Raw genomic sequence first — 20,288 nt, 5'->3', positions numbered from 1 at the left:
TTAGAGTTCCTTGACTTGTTCCAAAGTGATTTTGGGGAGAACTAAATGTTCAGGGATGCTGCATGTAACAATGTTTCTAGAACAATGTTAGTAGATGGAGTAAAGTTAGCACTAAATTTGTCTGCTAAGATTTTGACTGTATCCTTACCTTCAGAATGGGCTATATTTGTGTGGATGAGCACTGTGTATTGTTAGATTGTTGTTAGACTGTGTTTTTTAATTTCCTGAAATAAATGAAGAAAGATTTGCAGTTTCTGTTGGTATCTGCATCTTTATTTTACATTTTCTAATAGTGCTCCTAAGTTCCTTGCAGACATAGTTCAGACAGGACTTGAGGTAGAGAGAGATGGAGACTTCTTACATATTTTTTTTTATTTTCTTTGTTTTACTATCCAGTTTATTAATACAAGAGTTCCACCAGAGATGTTTATTCCTGAATTTGCATTATAAAGATGGTGGGTGAATACTGAGTTTCTATGCGTCTGTTTAGGTGCTGGTAAATACGGAGGTATCTATGACAACTTTCTCATATGGATGCATTTGCAAGGGATTGTTTGGAATTTTGCCTAAGTTGCAACAAGTTGAAGTATGCTTGCCATAGAGAAGTCCTTAAAGATGGCCTTGTTTGATCATGGATTTGTTCCATTAAGCCTGATGGAGAGCATGACTGATTTGTGGTCTGATTAAAAAAGGAAGAGGAGATGTGGGATGCAGTGTAAGCGTGAAATAGGTTTGTAAGGACTATGCCAGGAATGTAATTTTAAAATTTATTCCAGTACATTATCATTCATAAAGATTAGGAAATGCTGAGCATATCCATTTTTACAGGCAAGGTACACATGTGCCAGTCAGTGCTCAGCTAGCTAAAGTCCCCTAATAAAAAACATTTTGTTTGATATTTAATAGCTCAATGATTTTTAAACTAGTAATGGTCGTAAAAAGGAGTCATGTAGGTCATTAAGTTATGATTCATCAAACCTAAAACGGTCTTAACAAAAGTAGTTATTCAAAATCATAAAGCAAGCACTAACATATATCCTATCCCTCCTGTAGTAGTCATGGTAATGCTTACTTCCTGGACATGTGAGCTTGGAATTTGGGTGTGTTAAACATACTGAGCTTGGAATTTGGGGGTGTCAGATTTAGTGAGCTTGGAATTTAGGGGCATTAGACATGCAGGACACATGATAGTGCTTGGGTCAATATAGTGTGCGTTTGATCTAATTATTTTTATGATTTGCAGTGAAGTGTGATATACCTGTGACTCATTGTAGCAATCCTGATATGGAGTAAACATTCTTTGTGTGATTTATTTTTGTGACTAACTGCATCATAATAGAACACATGGTGAAAAAAAATTGTCAACATTTGGCATAGTTTTGCAAGTGTAGTATGACTGAAAAAAAACCAGGGTAACCATAAGGGGCTACTCTATTTCTTACTTGATTTTATTAAGAATGGAAATGAGTCCTAGTTTAACAACCTATTCAAGTAAAATGGATGCATCCACTTAACAGAAGTTTTTTATCTGTGTAATGCACATAATGCTTTCTCTTTGCACAAGCAAGCATTTTTGCTTTGGAGAACAGTACTCACTGTAATTAGGTACAGCGGTTAACAGGATGCAGAGTTGTTGTTGTTGTGTCTTTCGGCTTTTCCCGGTTAGGGGTTGCCTCAGCGGAACTCCGGTCCGCTAATGATTGCCTTACTGGAACAAATAAGTGTTCCATCATTACTATTTTTTTTCATTACTGGAACAAATAAGTGTTCCATCATTACTATTTTTTTTCAAACTAGCATGTACTTGATTGCTGCTACTGTGGGAAATTTAAGTTGAATAGAGAAAGATCTTTTATCTTAAAGTGAACACAGAACTTTCTCTTATATTTTTAAGTCTTCACATGAAATTACTTTCATGAAAGTACTCGATAGCTCAGCTGGTAGAGCGGAGGACTGTAGTGATTGTCCAAGTCATCCTTAGGTCGCTGGTTCAATTCCGGCTCGAAGGAAGATGCCTTCGGGTTGGGAGGGTGGCCTAATGGTTAAGGTGTTTGCCTTACAAACACAAGGTACAGGGTTTGAATCTCACAGGGGGATAATTGGCTAGGCTTAAAATGGCTCGCAAGAGCAGTTAGCCTAGTACTAATCTATGAACCTATGAAGTTTTAAGTGGTTTCTTTTCAAGATATTACTTTTGGTATAAATACTACTTGATAAGTACTTTTCTTGTCCCTAGGCATTTCCTTTAGGCTAGGCATTTCTGCTATGAAAAGATAGTTCACTTCATAAAATTTAGTGTACATCGATTGTCATCTCCTGTTTGCATGACTATAAAAATGTTCAGGCAATTGCACAAACACAGCAATTAAGTGTGTCAAACAGTCTTTGGATGAAGAGGTATGGGGTTCACATCTCCATTCCTGATTTCTGTTTCAGTCCTGGGATCATGAAGTTATTCTATTACACCACCTTTCCATGGAAAAGACACTAGAGAGGTAAGAGAACACTTTAGTTTGACAATACTACAGATAATTGCTTTATTAAAACAGAGGGTTATTCCCTCACATCAAGTCATTCTTACCTTATTTCTGAATGGCGGTACATACTACAGAGCCATGCACTGGAGTGACTCATTCTGTGCACTGATACATGCGTCCCTTCCCATTTTGAACTTGTCTGCCTCTGGTATCATTATTCTTGTTACATAAGGGGATCCCAAAATCCCTTAGTCTTTATCCGTCTTCAGATTTAGTAGCAGTAGTCCCAATAACTGGTGTTCCACACATAATAAAAACGATGCATTTTATTGTAAATAATTCAGTGTCTAACTTACTAGCCTCTGAGTGCACCCAGTTCACATGCTTCCTACTTTTCCTACCTTTTGGTTACATGTAATGATATGAGGGTTGAACAGTTATGCAAGGCCTGTTTACTGACTTCAAGACACTGAATGGTAACCAAGCCATTGCAGCCCTTTTCTGTACCTGAAAGAAAAAAGTACCATTCTAATTCAAGCAGTGATCACAGAGTGTGCAAAAATTAGTAAAGCACTTCTTATTAGTAAGTAACCAAAATCTATCCCCAAGCATTGCCAGGAGGACTAGAAGAAACTCACTGCAAGATCATGTGCTAAAGCTCTTACATGTGTCAAACCTCTTTAAAGAAATGTGTCCTCACTAGTAACCTAGAGTAAACAAAAAAGCTTATTATCTTCTCTCACATCACCTTGCCGCTACTCATAAAAGTAGACTGACTGCTAGCACTCCTAAGCGATAATTACCTTCTTGAATTACAGTAACATATCTTTATATCAGTATAGGCACATTTTCATTCTTTCTGCCCACTACCCAGCAACAGCTGTTGATATTATGATATTGTCCCCAGGAGTGGCTTCAGTAGTGATCCAACTGCACGTTTTGTGCAGTGATGTAACCCTGTCACCAACTCTTTTACCAGGACTGTTATGTCTTACATAAAAGTAACCTGAAGGTACATAGAAGGGAAATGAGCCATGTGATTAAAAACAGGTTCCATTTGCTTCTTCTAAATCTTAATATTTTACAACCCCAGGTGTGTGGCTCTTTAAACTTGGTTCAGATGTTATTTAAACGCATTAATTTGCTCAAATGATGCAGTGGTGGAGTTGTAGCATTGTCATCTCACAGCAAGAGGTTCTCTGGCTCAATTCTTGGCTGGGATGCTTTCTATGTGGCGTCTACATGTCCTTCGTGTGGGGGCGCTCTGGTTCCTCCCACGTTACAAAGACATACATCTGGAGCATTTCTCCCTGGGCCACTGCTGAAAATTGTCTGTGTTCCAAGTTGGACTTTCCTAGTAAACAAATAATAAATAAAAATATTGTGAAACCTGCTTTTTTCTTTTCGTGAGTTACAGGGGATCCAGTACCATTCTCAGCAGGCAACAGATGCAAAACAGATAAACAATCCTTCGCTCTCATTACTTTTTTGTTTCCTTTAGGCTTTTTTGTAATATTGTCATTTCTTCTGTAATAAATAATGTGTATTCTTTTGTTATTTAATTTTAACTCGTTAGTTAATGTTAGGGTGGGGCATTGGCATAATATGGTTAACGTGTTTGCCTTCCAAACAAAAGGTGCAGGCAATAGCCAACCACGGCACTAAACCCAACACTACCTCCTCCATCTTCCCACTACTATCACTCCTCCCCAGCTAACATGCATAAGCATACCATACCTATGCTGACTGCATGCACTCTCCTTGCGTATCTTACATCCTACCAAAATTCCATCATTCCCGCATTTAACCACTACCACTGTACTATTACTCACACCACCACTCATGTCTCACCCTCACTCAGCTCCCCTTCCAACAACTCAAGAACTATCCCTATGCACCCCCCCGCATATTCTAGCAACTATATTACTCAAACATAAAGCATCCCTACATCTTAACATAATAACCCTCCCACCATACCTATTACCCACAGAGCACAATCATAAAGTTTCCCTAATAAACAAACACATTCAAAAACGGAGAAAACTAATGACCTCATGCATATCAAAACTAGCCCTAAGTGGAGACATCCACCCCGACCCTGGCCCTACCATCTCCAACCCCAATCCTCATAATCAGACTAGAAACCACAACTTCTCCCATATCACAGCCAATAGAAAGCCAAGTGACTTCCATCTACTAAGCCTAAATATTAGAATTATATTCAACAAAGTCCATGAACTCCATGCCACCATAGACTTGTACTCCCTAGATATAATCATCCTGACAGAAACCTGGCTAAATCCTCACATTACCAGTAAGTAAATTCTCACTACCGGTTATGGCATACTAAGAGTAGACCAGCTAAACAAGAAAGGAGGTGGTCTAGCTATAATATTTAAACAGCATCTAAACATCCAGATCTTAAAATCATCAGCTTCACAAATAGGCAATGAAGAAATAATATATACTAACCTCAAAATAAACCAAACCAAAACCATCAACATAATTGGATGCGACTTTCCACCTGACCAAAACATCCCTCCATTAGAAAACCTCCTCAGCTGGTCTACCCACCATCTCCCCCAAGAAATTATAATTTTAGGTTATTTCAATACTGACTGGCAATCCTGTTCTGGCAACCATCCAACCCATCATGTAAACCTTCATGGCTTCACCCAACTAGTCCAGTCGCCAACCAGGATAAATAAAAACTCCAACAAGCACACTACCCTGGATTGGATACTAGTCAGTAAGAGCCCCTAGTCATATATAACAGGCTGCTTATTAGATAGCCTCAGTGATCACTCCCCAACATTCCTACTCAAAAAATACTTACACCAAGCTAAACTTGTCATCTACTGTCAAATACATAAAAAACTAAACTTTAACCCACTCACATTCATCTCATTCCTCAAAGAATGTAACTGGCATCCTCTAAAGTACCTCAGTCTTGATGACGCAGTAGAATTTTTTAATACTACCTTCCTGAGTATCCTTAATTACCAAGCCCCCATAAGACTGTCCAGAACCAAAGCACGACCCTCCCCATGGCTACAGAAAACCACTAAGTCAGAAATGAAAAACAGGGATAAAGCCTGGGAGCACTGGCTCAAAACCAAAACCCCCTCAACTAGACAGAAATTCCTAGAACTACGCAATAGAGTTAAAAAGCTAATAAAACAGGACAAATTCCAATACTACCAGTCTGCCCTAGACTCCTCCCAACACAGCCCCAAACAATTCTGGTCCTCCATAAACTCCATCCTCCACCCAGGTAAAGTCAGTACCCCTCCTCCTAACATCCCTCACTCCTCCGAAAATATTGCTACCTCATTAAACACACACTTCACACAAACCATACTATCACTAGCTAAACAACACAACCCCCCTCCCCTCCAACCCACACCTTCAACTATTAATCTCCCCACTGCCTTCTCTTTTTCTCCTGTACCTACCTCCAACATAAACAACTCTTAACTAAACTTAAACCCACCAAATTAGCAGCAGACAACCTCCCAAGTGAATACCTACAAATCGCAGCTAATGCTTTGGCCTACCCAGTATCCATCTTGATTAACCAATCTCTGTCAGAAAGTTACATTCCCACACGATGGAAACTATCACATATAATTCCCCTCCACAAAGGCGGCCCCTCCACAGAACTAACCAATTACTGTCCCATAGCTATTCTCTCTCTCTATTCTCCAAAATACTATAGAGATGCATTCACTCTCAGGTCTCAGACTACCTCCTTACTAACAACCTCCTTTCCAATACTCAGCATGGATTCCGACCAAACCATAGCACCGCCACTGCCTTACTCTCCTTTACTAACACTATCCTTCAGCATAAAGTCAATGGCTATCTCTCCTCTGCTACTTTCCTATACCTATCTAAAGCATTTGACATGGTCCCACACAAACAACTCATCTCTGTCCTCAATAACCTATCCTTCACTCAGTCAGTCACCAACTGGTTTCAGAGTTACCTGTCTGACTGCCAACAATCCGTTGTATGTCAGAATGACATATCTCCCCAACTACCTATCTCTATAGGGGTTCCCCAAGGATCCATCCTTGGACCCCTACTCTTCTCTGTTTTCACCAATAATCTAGCCTCTGCCACCAAACATGGCACAATCATACAATACGCAGATGACTCAACCATCATCTGCTCAGCCCAGTCCCTACCCAAACTGCAAAAAGTCATACAGGAAGCCTTTTCCTCTGTTGGAACTTGGTTATACAATGCCCAATTAATACTCAACCCAAACAAAACTAAACTACTCATCTTCCAACCCACCAAACATACTCAAAACAACTCTCACTTTAACATCACAGCAAAAGACAACACCATTATACACCAAACAGAACACACCAAATTGCTAGGAGTGGAAATAGACAATAAACTAAAATTTGACATTCACATATTCATAACCATAAAAAAAGTCCACAAAAAACTAGGAGCATTATACAGAATAAGCAACTTCTCACCAAAGCAGCAAAGATTTCATTAGCAAATTCCCACCTTATCTCTACCCTACTTTATGCTTCTCCAATGTATACCAACCTAAGGCAATGCGATCTAAACAAGCTAGAGACCTGCTACAACAAAACCGCCAAAATCGCCACAGGGGCATCCTACTGTAGTCACCACTGTCTCTCACTTACTGAACTGGGCTGGATTGAACTCCCTCACCTCTTTCAATGGTATCAACTCACACTCGCCCACAAACTTGGGCGGCACAGTGGTGCAGCGGTTAATGCTGTCGCCTCACAGCAAGAGGTTCTCCGGTTCGATTCTTGGCTGGGGTGCCTTCTGTGTGGAGTTTGCATGTTCTCCCTGTGTTCGTGTGGGTTTCCTCCAGGTACTCCGGTTTCCTCCCACATTTCTAAAGACATGCTTCTGGAGCATTTCTCCCCGAGCCTCCACTGAAAACAGGATCTGTGGAACCTAGTCGGACTTTCCCGGTCAACAAATGTTAAATAAACTAGTAAACCATCCACTAAATGTCCCATCCCTCCAGAATCTACTCCAACCCTATCGCACCACCAGACCACTAAGATCCAGCGACAAAAATCACTTGCAGATCACTAAAGCCAATAACTCTGCTGGTGAAGCACTATTCTCTTGCACCATAACCAAATTATGGAACTCCCTCCCACAGGCAATTACCTCCGTACCATCATGGACCCACTTCAAACTTTACTAAAAGCACACCTAAAAACATGCTGGCTATGCCCTTCCAACTCCCACTCTAATATCACCCACCCCATCCACCCACTACCTTTCTTTCCACGCCACTAACTACCTTGATTATAGCAAGCTTGGATGCTCATAAGCCTACTACTTATTATACAGCAGGAACTTCTTATTGTAACAATTGTTAATGTCTGTTATGTACTTTGCAGATAAACATTCTAGTTGTCTACTGATGTACTATGTTCTTCATCTGTAACTATGTTTGCAATTGTTAATTGCTATGTTAATCAAATTGTTAATTGCTATGTAAATCCAATGTAACTACTGTCTGTATATTTTAGCTGTGGAGCTTTTCTCCTTGGGCCTCCACTGAAAATGGACCTACGTCCAGTCGGACACTCCCGATCAACAAATGTAAATAAAATAAATTAATAAATAAAATAAATAAAATATTTTTTTATTTCCTTTCTTCACAGAGATTACAAAACTAAATATTTGAAGGCTGAGGTAGTTGTGCATAGTGAAGCATAAACGTGTGAAGGCTGAGGTAGTGGTGCATAGTGAAGCATAAACATGTGAAGGCTGAGGTAGTGGTGCATAGTGAAGTATAAACATCTGAAGGCTGAGGTATTGGTGCATAGTGAAGCATAAACATGTGAAAGCTGAGGTAGTGGTGCACAGTGAAGCATAAACATGTGAAGGCTGAGGTAGTGTTGCATAGTGAAGCATAAACATGTGAAGGTTGAGGTAGTGGTGCACAGTGAAGCATAAACATGTGAAGGCTGAGGTAGTGTTGCATAGTGAAGCATAAACATGTGAAGGTTGAGGTAGTGGTGCATAGTGAAGCATAAACATGTGAAGGCTGAAGTAATGGTACATAGTGAAACATAAATATGTGAATGTTGAGGTAGTGGTGCATAGTGAACCAAACTACTCAGAGTTGTGGGAGTGACATCAAGTACCTTCCCTTCCTTAAACATAAAGCCCTATTTCCTTTTTTTTAAAATATTTGGAATTGTCTTTATAATTTACATACTTAACAAACTGTACAACAGATGGAAGAAACTGTTGCAAAAGAGAGTAATATCCCATGAGTGGAGAATCTCCCTGGTCAGCCTCAGTAAGAAGCTGAGATCCCTTATAAGATCCTCCAAAGCTAGCTACGAAAACAAAATCACCACTAATTCTAAGGACAACAACAAAGCATTCTATAGCTATGTCAAGAATCTCGATGGCAACACCCAGATCTGCTCTGAGTTGCAGCACAACGGCAGAAAAATTACAGAACCAACAGATATTGCCAACTTCCTGGCAGATAGGTTCAGTGCTAACTTTACCCCCCCCTCACTCTCTAAAGGGCCCATATCTATACAGGAAGAATGCATAGTCCCTGTAATCACAATAACGTAGGTAAGAGCTGCACTCTCTAAAGCCAAAAACACTGCATCCGTGGGACTGGACAGCATCCCAGGCTGTGTTTTACACGAACTTCAGAATGGACTGGCTCCCCACTTAAGCACCATGTTCAATAATAGCCTCGCATCAGGCTTTGTGCCCACTGAATGGCTCACAGCAACAGTTATCCCACTCCACAAAGGGGGAGCCACCACTGATCCCGGGAACTATCGCCCTATTAGCCTGACGAGCCTGGTCTGCAAGGCCATGGAACGTATCATCATGGAACTCATAAACAAAGACATTGGTAACCTTCAAACTCTGGATCCCACCCAGTTCGGGTTTGTGAAAGGCAGATCATGCCTTCTGAATCTGATTGATTTCTTTGAGGCAGTCACCAAAGCCGTAGATGAGGGTAAGGTGGTTCACACAGCCTATCTTGACCTCGCCAAGGCGTTCAACACCATCCCCCATTCAGGAATTATAGCTAAACTCACAAAACTAGGTATAAATCCCTACATCAAAAGATGGGTTGCCAACTGGCTCACTGACAGAACCCACACTGTAAAAATTGCAGACTCCAAATCTGACCTCAAACCAGTGACAAGTGGAGTACCACAGGGTTCAGTCCTGGGACCTCTCCTTTTTGGTATCTCTGAAGTACAGGCTAACACAGAAGGCCTCTGGCTAATGAAGTTCGCAGATTACTGCAAACTAGGAGCCATAGTCAAGTCTCAAATAATGTGGACATCCTACAGAAGGGCCTCACTGAGACAGATGCATAGTGTCAGAGCCATGGCCTCAAGCTCATTGCCAGAAAGTGCAGTGTCATCCCCTTTGGTAAAAACTCTGTACCCATTAACTACCACATAGGCTTCAATCTACTTAACACTGAATGTGTGATAAGAGACCTTGGGACCCAGGTGGACAGTAGTCTTTCCTTTGATAGTCACATCACCACAGTAGTCAGGAAGTCCTTCTACATGGCACACCTCATCATAAAAGGGTTCTCATCCAGGAAAAAAGAGGTCATTTTTCCCCTCTACTCGACACTCATTAGACCCCTTATAGAGTACAATGCCCCTTTCGGAATGTACCTCACAAGACATCTGCAGCAGCTGGAAAGGACAAAGAAGTACCTCACAAAGAGGATTACTGGCCTCAAACAAATGCCCTATACTGACCGTGTCAAAAAACTCCAGCTTTACTCCATAGCATATCGCCTACTCCGAGGTGATCTCTGCCTAACATATAAAGCTATGTCAAACCCAGAGCTGTTGGACATGCTACACCTAAAAAAATCCCAGTCTCTCTGAGCTACATGCTCTAGGGATCTAAACCTTGTCACCACAATTAACAGGACATGCTGGAGGCAAAGATTCCTGCCCCAGAGACTTCCCATACTGTTCAACAAGCTACCCATCTATGTCAGGCAAAGTTCCTCATTAGCACTCTTTAAAGAAAATCTTGATGAGTGGATGGGAAATAGGAAGTACACCCCAGGGATCACTTCTGTGGCTCTGCTCGACATTGGCACAGGAAAATAACTTTCTTGGGTGGCATAAGCCAGGGAACCTTGTTGGCTAGGCTTATGTAGGCCCTTGGGCCGATAGCCTAGTACCTACCTATGAACCTATGAACATACACTTCATTATGTTTTCTTTTTCTTTATTTTTGTAGCATTTATTATTTGTCAACATCGTTCCCTCAGTGTATGTTTGTCTTACATGCTGTTACTTTCCTTATCTTATACATCAAAGTTAATTGCCTTTTTTGTCTCATCAGACCTAGTGGTTTGTGACCTCATTAAATTTCTTTGTTCTCATTCAGAGGTGATAGATCAAATCAACCTTCCTGATACTAAACAGGGCACTAATAAAGTAGACATTTCTTGCCTAGTTTTCTAGAATGAAACTGTTTTATTTCTTTCTAAAATGTTTTGTATTACAAATGGAGTGTGCACTTTATATTAAAGTCTCTACTCTCTTGGTTATTTCTTGAGTATGGAGGTGAATACTTCACCATCTGATTCACTGTGTCAGTGGAAATCTTGCTCATTTCTCTGTTTTTGTACTAAAAATATTAATAGTTTGTACAAAAATAATGCCTATGTCAGTCCTATAATTTATACTGCGCAACCCAATCTTCTGTTGGAGCCTTGTAATCACTCAATCAGATATTTGCTGACAGGGATGCTGTTGTTCTGAATGGTGTTTATAGCTTCACAAACCATTTTTCCCTGGCTATAACTTCTTCCAAAGTAGAATTACCATATGTCCCATTATTTGTAGGGATGTCCTGATATGAGCAGCTCTGTCCTATAGGGAGCAAAAATGATAACAAAATGGCAGAAGCCCTGATATGTAAGGACAACAATATTTTCTATCCTTTCTTTTTATTGTCGAGAAAGCAACATTGATTTATTTGAAAACTGCTATAAACTAACAACACTTTGTTTCACATTGATGGGCATTGAAGTCCATCTGGGAGGTAACTAGTTTGCCACTCCAAAGATACCTATAGAAACAATGCAACAAATAAGTTAAATTCATCTACTAAAGCTAAAAAGTATATATATATATATATATATATATATATATATATATATATATATATATATCACCACTAAAAAGTGAAACTAAACTACAAATAGACAAAGTAAAACAGAACTTCTCTTTTTTGATGCAACCAGGAAAAGATGAAAGACACAAACAAACAAGTGTACTGAATCCAGATCACTTGAGATAGAAACAATTATACTGCCTCAGTCCTGACTCTTTCAGTCTCCTACTGAAGCATTGAAATGTTCAGCCCCTTGCACATGTCTATAATGGCTCATCTGAACCGTAAAAGTATTAGGGAAAAATCCAAACATAACTGAATTTCTTAAAAAGAATGCCTTTACTTAAGTAGCTAGCATCACATCACCCCCCCATTTTTCACATGGGATCAGGGTGTCTGTCACATCAACAGCAACCAAATCATATTGAGCTTATGTTCACACTGTTTATCCTGCAGGGTAGCTGGCCCTGATGTCGATGTAACTCTCATTATTAGCTTGCATTTTTAATTAAAAATAAATATGCAATCTTGCAATTTAAAGAAAACTGTTGATCTGAGATAAACAATCCTTCTTAAACCTTCTAAATAAAATTTGGAAAACTAATCACCAAGGTCCATATTATTAAATACCTTGTGTTCAGTAGAAGATGTGCATGATGCCTTGTGACTCCATGACAAAAATGCAATTCACATTAAATGTGAATCCTGACGCTTTGATTGATGTTGAATAACGGCAAGTATCGCTAGTACACTTCCACAAGTGCTGCGCTACAACCTCCGTATATTTCTGTTCCAAAATCAGTGTACTTCATAGAAGAGGGAATGCACAAACTTACTGCCATTGCAGGGTTAACATATTATTACCCAATGATGATGTGAGGTGTTGCTAGCTATGCCAGGAGAAGTAGGGCAGTGGATGTGTAACTTATGCCAGCACAGCTAGCTGGGATTTTGTAAAGAATTATATGCCATTTGTATATCAAATTAATTTGTACAAATGTTTATGTTTAAAAACATATTTGTAAAGTTGATTTTGTTAAAAATGTATCAACAGTGTGCCTTGCTGGACAGAAAAGAAATATATGTATATATCAGACTGCACTGTATTGTAACTGTTTAAATCCATATGTTTTAACAAAGGATACTGGAAGTGAAGAGGTTAAGTTCAGCACCAGCAGGACCTAGGCCATAAAAATATTATCTTACAGTTCTGAATAAAACCAGAGATGCAGTATCCATAAGAAGTATGTTTTATTAGCTCCTGTAGGAAGACTGGAAGTGTTTTATGATTTTATGATTTACAGGAGCTGCAGCAGATCTTAGCAAGGCTCTGTGTGTGTGTGTGTGTGTGTGTGTGTGTGTGTGTGTGTGTGTGTGTGTGTGTGTGTGTGTGTGTGCGTGTGTGTGCGTGTGTGTGCGTGTGTGTGTGTGTGTGTGTGTGTGTGTGTGTGTGTGTGTGTGCGCGTGTGTGTGTATAATTGACACATAGGCGCTACATCCTGGAAGTTTCCTGCAATTGGGGGTTGCATGGGAACCAGGAGTCAGATGAGCAGATGTATGTGATGTCATTCTGGAATCCATCACTAAAATAACGTTTAATACTAGGTATGACTGAAGTCTCGGGGCAGTCTGTTTCTTGGAAGCTAACATAGAAGGATATCTTAACCACTTCATCTTGCCTTGTGTTACTAAGTGACCAGGGTATAGTAATTCTTTAGATCAGTCAGGAAATATATAGTTAGATTAGTTAAGTACGTTTCACTATCTGTGTGAATCTATTCATCTGTGTTATTTTAATATGTCCTGTGGTTGAAACTCTGGTGTTTATTGTAAATAGATATTTAGTATTTTAATGCTCTTCTCTTATTCAGGATTAAAGGGCCCACTTAGGTTGATGTGCTACTCAGAGGTATGCTAATGAGATATATGGAAATTCTGTCCCCCACTCCTTGTCAGTTCCCTACAGTGAAAATAATGTGAACTCATGAGTTTCTAAATCTCCTCTGTAGAACATGCTGTATATTCATTCATTCATTCATTCATTCATTCATTCATTCATTCATTCATTTTTGATCCTTTTAGCTGCTTAATGAATTTCAGGGTTGTGAGGAGTCAAAGTCTATCATGGCATTATGAGTGTGTGTGTGTAATTTGAGGCAAGGCATCAGTGTATTACAAGTGACATACACACACACAAACACACACACACACACACACACACACACACACACACACACACACACACACACACACACACACACACACACACATATACACAGACATATAAAAACAGTCACACACATGTATACACACTCGGGAAATTTGTGTTTGCATGTGGGCCTTCCTTTATGTGTGTTTTTTTTTAAGTTTTGATAAATGTGTTTAATAGTTCTTTCTTTAAGCTTCCCAAATGTGCTATAAAATTATCTTATTTTCTTCTTAGTAAAGTGCTGGTTCTTGAAGAAGAGAATCCTATGTTAATGTTGTATTTCTACAATGTCTGTTTATATAATAGTTTGTGGTTGAAAATAAATAAATAAAATAAACAGCATACCAGTGAGAAGAGAAGGACTTACTTACATTGACATTGGTGCTGGTATGTGATAATGGAATCTTGCTTACTAGTGAAGCTTATTGAATTGAACAGTATGAATTCTAGATTTCTAATAGACAATGTAAAAGGTCAAACTGCAGGAAGAAATGAATATGCCTAAGCTGAACTTTGTTTAATATTTGTGATTTTTCCTTTCTTTTCTATAGTACAGCCACTGCCGCAAAGCATATATAAGTAATGGCGGCACGGACATTGCACTTTTTTTTTTTTTTTTTTTTTTTTATGTTTTGCCATTTTAGTGGATTAATTGGGTACAATTTTAATGTTTTATACATTTAATTTTACATTGTCAGGATAGTAAAGCTGATGCAGGTCTCATTAGTGTATTGTTTTATTCTTTCTGCAGTTACAAGTAACACGCATTATTCATTTTGGTATTATATGTGATGTTACTTTTATTGATGTTCTACAGTTTCATGTGATTATATAAACAGTATAAAACATATAACCTTGAACAAGGGCATATGTGGCATATGTATGTTATGATGAACATGTGGTTAGTTTTTCCCATGTAAAAGCTGTAATTCGTAAACATCAGCACATCTTGTATATTACATCTATCTCATAAGTATCTATTCAGTGTTGTTCAGGAGATAACAAAACATGATAACTCTGCTGGGTACAGCTGCACAAATTCAGCCCTTGTTTCTTTGTTTCAGAGCACATTTTGTTTTACAGCTTTTGATTTTTTATTAGACAATAGGAAGGATGCTGCACAGATATATTCGGATCAGCTCACATGAGTGGATATTGCCATGCACGGTGCTGTTTTTATGTTGTATGCCCCCAAACAATTCATTCTTATTAAACTCTAGCTGACTCGACTGCTTGTCAACAACTGCACATAAGTGATGTGTAAACACTGAAGGCTTCTGAATGTCCCAGCTTGCAGACTGTTCATTTTAACCTCCAAATGCATTTGTGTCTGTTAGGTTTGTTTGGCACTGACAGACCAGTTTCTCACCAGTGCTCCAGGGATATTTAGTGCATTCTATTCCAGGATGTATTTTAAGCTTCAGAAGGTTATGTCTTTACTTCTTAGAGAGCAGAAAGTTGTTTAGAAGTAAATACTCTTGCTCAGAAATAATCATTTCTATAGCAGTGTAATATTAGGTCTCTGAAAAAAAATCCAGCTCTAAAAATGCCTTAAACACATGAATAGTTGCTAAAGGTACTGAGACTATCTCCAATGTCCCAGAATGCATCTTTCAGCTGTGCATGAAGTTTATTTTCTCTATGTATATTATGTGTGAGTTTGTATCAGTACCTTATATGCTGTCTGTCAAGTGTATATATTCTTCTTGACAGTCAATATTTAAAATTACCAAAATAATTTTATTTTTCTGATTAATACTTTAATCCAGTTCTGACTAAATTAATAAAGCAAAAAAGAATACCTCCATTGTGGATTAAATATGGACACTTAAAGTGTTTTCTGTTTAAGTATTCCAAAACTGCTTATCTTTGCCTGTCTTGAAGACTTCACGTATTCTGAGCAAGAAAGCATGTATCTCTACAAAGTATATCCAATGTCATTTACAAATATTAACAACGGCCTGCGCTAGCTCACTTAGCCTGTGGTGTTTTTTTTACAGAAATAGATGAATAAATATTGCATGTGAAATGTATCATTAAAATGTGAATATAAAATAAAATGTATACTTAACTACATTGGGCAAGAATATTTTCAGAAGCTGGCAAGACCAGGCACTAACTGCAGTTTTCTTTTTTTAGAATTTTGTGTAAAATTAAAGTACAATAGTGTATTTCAACTTTTTATAAATATTATTTGAATATTGATCCTCAATAAACCAAGTCATGTTAAACTGTCAAACCATATGGAAATTAGATGTATTCCATAAACAATTCTCATGACAGTGGAGTGTCCCTGAAAATATTTTGTAAGGATCATTCTCCCATTTTATAGAGATTTGATGTAACTGCCGTACTATTTAACTACATTACAAAAATCATTTTGTTACACTTGTGATTGACCCACGTATAAACCATGCAGGTAGAAATTCATGTATGTTGTGAAATTATGTTTTCATGCTGAAATATGTTATTAACCTCGCAAGCACAATCACACACTGTATCCAAGTAATCACTGAAGTAATTAGAAAAATTTACTAGAGCAATTGTGAGACAGTAGTCAAAAATATGTCCAAAAAAAGGGTCCACATCATGTCCTCATTTTAACTTCAAGGTGCTAGTGCTTTTCTAGGAAAAAAGAAATGTCACGCCTCTTAAAATGATATTTGGAGACTGCAGGCTTGAACTGTGGTGCAAAGAAAATATTCAGCCCATATTTCATCCAAACTTTACATAAATTAAACACGTCTTTAAAGTAATAGCCTAATTATCTGAGTGCAATATTCTGTAGTGGTGAATTTAATTGGTTAACTACTGCAATAACATGTTTCTATTGGTTTATTCAAGGTTGTTGTAAATGCCCTGATTGGTGCCATTCCTTCCATCATGAACGTTCTGCTCGTCTGTCTCATCTTCTGGCTCATTTTTAGCATCATGGGAGTAAATCTTTTTGCAGGCAAATTTGGCAAATGTGTAAATTCTACTACCAAAGAACCACTCAACTATACTGATGCCAACAATAAATCAGTTTGTGAAGAAATTATTTCTCAGGGGTCAGATGTCTACTGGACGAAGGTTAAAGTCAACTTTGATAATGTTGGAGCTGGATACCTTGCTCTACTGCAAGTGGTAAGCTTTCATTTTTAGTACAAGACATAGGAAGATGTAATTTGCATGGCAAAGATGTACAGATTTCTAGTATGGTAAATGTGATGTGCACAGTTTATAATCCAATGCACAGTGACTTGTGTGTGTGTTTTTGTTTTTTATATATTATACAGCAATACCCATGAATTCCTATAGCCTATTTTCAATGGCAGTCTGAGAGCATTTTCTGATTAAGTGACTTCCACAGCTGAAACTGAATTATTTTCAAATATTACATATATACATTTTATGTCACAGGACAGCACAAGAGATCAGCAAATGATTGTTTCTTTCTTTAACTGTTTCTAACAGCTTCGTGTGGATTGTTGGTCATGAGATGCTTTTTTAAGGATATCCTGGTGGCACTAGCTTAATCCAGTGAAACAGTCACATTATGTTAGTGTTAGAAACACTTGAGTCAAGGATATGTATGGGTGTTGGCTTGCACAGATCATTATCATTACACTTGGCTCCAAAGCTTATTTTGAAGGAGTTTTACAGTTCAACAAATTTTTACCTTGTATCTGCTAATTAATATTCATATATGCATACAACCCCCTCACCACACACACACACACACACACACACACACACACTCACTTGATTGTGCCACCTAATAAGTGAAGTGCTTTTTCCTTTCTTCCCAGCAAATTCTCTCTGTGATGAAGACATAGGTATGTGTGACATTGTGTGTGTGTGTGTGTGTGTGTGTGTGTGTGTGTGTGTGTGTGTGAGAGAGAGAGAGAGAGAGAGAGAGAGAGAGAAACACACAGAGTAAGCTCATTTGTATTTATACAAATTAGCCAACTGCTGCATTTCCATGAAAAAAGTACTGTTCAAGAAAAACACCATTTTTATATGAAAATTATCCTGCCACTAATATATTAAGTTTTAAGAATTCCAAAGCTACTGTAACTGATAGAAGAAGAAGAAACAGCATTGCATTGGCTGTCTTAGAATAATGGGTCTTTATTTATTCAAATCAATCTCTTTTTCAAATTGTGAAATGTCAGTTTTATCAAACATGTCTCACTGAACCAAATTTGCTTCAGTTCCTGAAATGTGCCAACCTATTAAAAGTCTAAGTAACACAGCAACATTGGGAGAGGAAAGTAGTGTTAAAAGGAGGAAGTTCTCATCACCTAATCAGGTGTTGGGTATTCTGTTTTCATTAACACAAAAGTGATGATTTTCTTTTCACCTCTACCTGCTAATTTTTGTGCTGTGCAAAACGTTTCTACTAAATCAAGGTAAAGCTTACAACAGGCACAGAATGTTTTGAATATTTTTCCTACTTTTGCATTAATTTTGCTGAATTATATATTTATCTGCATGCAGAAAATGGATGGCATGCTTTGAATGTCTGTTGATAGTTGTGTAAAGAATAATGCAGTGAACAACATAGGATACATAAATACTGAAAGGACAGCACCATTCAGCATCAGCAAAAATATGCAGTGTCTGTGGGTTTGTATTTCTCCAGGCAAGTCTTCTTCTGAGTAAATAGTTCATTAAATTGCTTTTAAAAGTGTTAGTTCCTACCAGTGGTAGAATCCATTGATGGCATTGGGTATGTAACTCCCACTTTTAACAGTCAAAGCCTACAGTTGGGAGTGCTGAGATTTCTTGCTTGCATGTTGAATAGTAATTTATGAAGTAGCTACATTCCCACTGTGTAATGTCTTTAACCAATATGCTTTTTTGGCACTTTCCATGTTCCACTTTCTGGGCTCAGGTTGCTTTCCTGACTATACCACCAAGGTTGGCTGTTAGAGAAGAAGGTTGTTATTGCCCTTGGCTGCACTGTAATTCTCTTGCCTCTTGCATTGCAGCCCCAACCCCTCAGTAGAGGGACCTTTAGTGACATTAGCAACTTTGATTCCCCCTTGGGTAGCACTGTGAATAGGGTTAAGCTACTAGTTTTATGCTCTCCTGGAATTCAGTTGCCATTTTTTATTAAATAATCTGCCTCACAAGGAAGAATACAAAAACTTTCCACTGGATATAAAGTGAGTTCATCCACAATCAGCTGGGGTAGCTACATAATTTGCTTCTGATTCTTAGCTGCAGGAATGTAACATAGATGCTTTCTTTCCACCTAAGGAAAGATACAGCTTTACAGAAAAAAATGCACAACATGGAAGGAATTTTGCATTCCATTTATATTTGATGATGTGGACTTTATGATAACTTCATTAAATGCTACATGAATAGACAATATCATGAATATGAAAACAAGTAGACTGTAGTGGAACCAGACAAACCCAAAAAACTTTAAAATCCTTAGTAACAAAAAAGGCGTCAAATGCTGAGAGTAAAATACTTTAATGTACAAACGCACAAAAACAAGAATAGGTTAGCACTTTCGCAGTTGCCTTCTTCTTCAGACCTTAGTAAAAATAAAACAATTTCTAAAAACTTAAATACTCTGAACATCCAATTAAAACAATTATGGTTAATGAGACAAACCTCTTTTCTTCAAAAGAGGTTTTAAAGAGACAGCACCATTCAAACCCGGTGGAACATATGCTGTGAAATCAACAATCCACTTTAACTCAATGTATTCTGTCTCATTATGTAAAAAACCTTCACTTAAGCTGTCATTAACCTTTTGTAAAACCAAAAATTTAAAACTATGATTCACCCCAACTTCAGACATATGCTTGGCTAGTGCATTGGTCAGTTTAATATTAGGTATATCATTCAGGTGCTCTAACACCCTCTCCTTAAGCATTCAGTTAGTCTTATCTATGTAAAAACAGTCACATAGGTTGCACTTAGACATATATGCTATGCTTTCGGTGGAGCAGTCTGCATAAAAGGAAAACTCTATAGGTATCAAATTCACAGGGTGTATATCCATACAAGTTGACCAAATATTGGAGCAGGCTTTACAAGTCCTGCATGCATACATACCCTTACGCTGTGAGGTAAACTGCCCATAAGACCTATTATGCTTATAGAACAAGCGTTGTTTCAAATTCTTACTATTTTTGAAACTAAATTTGGGGGTAGATTCTACTACCCTACTTATTTTGGGATCCGTCATTAAAATAGGCCAATTCTTTTTAACAATCTCACAAATCCTGTTAACTTCACCAGAATAAGTTAAATACATTCAATTCACTGCCTTAGTATCTACGGCCTTTCTATTCTCTGGAACTGCAGAAGACATGTCAGAGAAAAAATGTTTAGTTTTATTCCATTCTAATGAATTAACTTCTTCTATTGTTCTTTCTATTTCTGCAATCTTATAACCCCTGTGCACAAGATCTATACAAACTGCATCAAGCACCTCC

The 20,288-nt window shown here is 38.1% G+C and overlaps 1 protein-coding gene and 1 non-coding gene across 5 annotated transcripts in view; both read left to right on the top strand.

Annotated features, from left to right (window-relative positions):
* LOC122798203 (sodium channel protein type 4 subunit alpha-like) overlaps window positions 1-20,288 on the top strand; it is a 2,607,519-nt gene that overhangs the window by 2,439,564 nt on the left and 147,667 nt on the right. For all 4 annotated transcript variants that reach the window (XM_044066954.1, XM_044066957.1, XM_044066953.1 and 1 more), the window contains exon 22: window positions 16,690-16,971. In XM_044066954.1, the coding sequence (XP_043922889.1) occupies window positions 16,690-16,971 (282 nt within the window). The remainder of the gene's footprint in view (window positions 1-16,689; window positions 16,972-20,288) is intronic.
* Window positions 1,925-2,009, top strand: TRNAY-GUA. The gene is given in 2 exon segments: window positions 1,925-1,959; window positions 1,974-2,009. It is a non-coding gene; the product is annotated as a tRNA-Tyr (tRNA).

The sequence above is a fragment of the Protopterus annectens genome, chromosome 3.part1 (genome assembly GCF_019279795.1).
Source record: "Protopterus annectens isolate FY-2018-M chromosome 3.part1, PAN1.0, whole genome shotgun sequence".
Lineage (NCBI taxonomy): Eukaryota > Metazoa > Chordata > Ceratodontiformes > Protopteridae > Protopterus > Protopterus annectens.
This window is presented reverse-complemented; position numbering and strand designations above follow the sequence as displayed.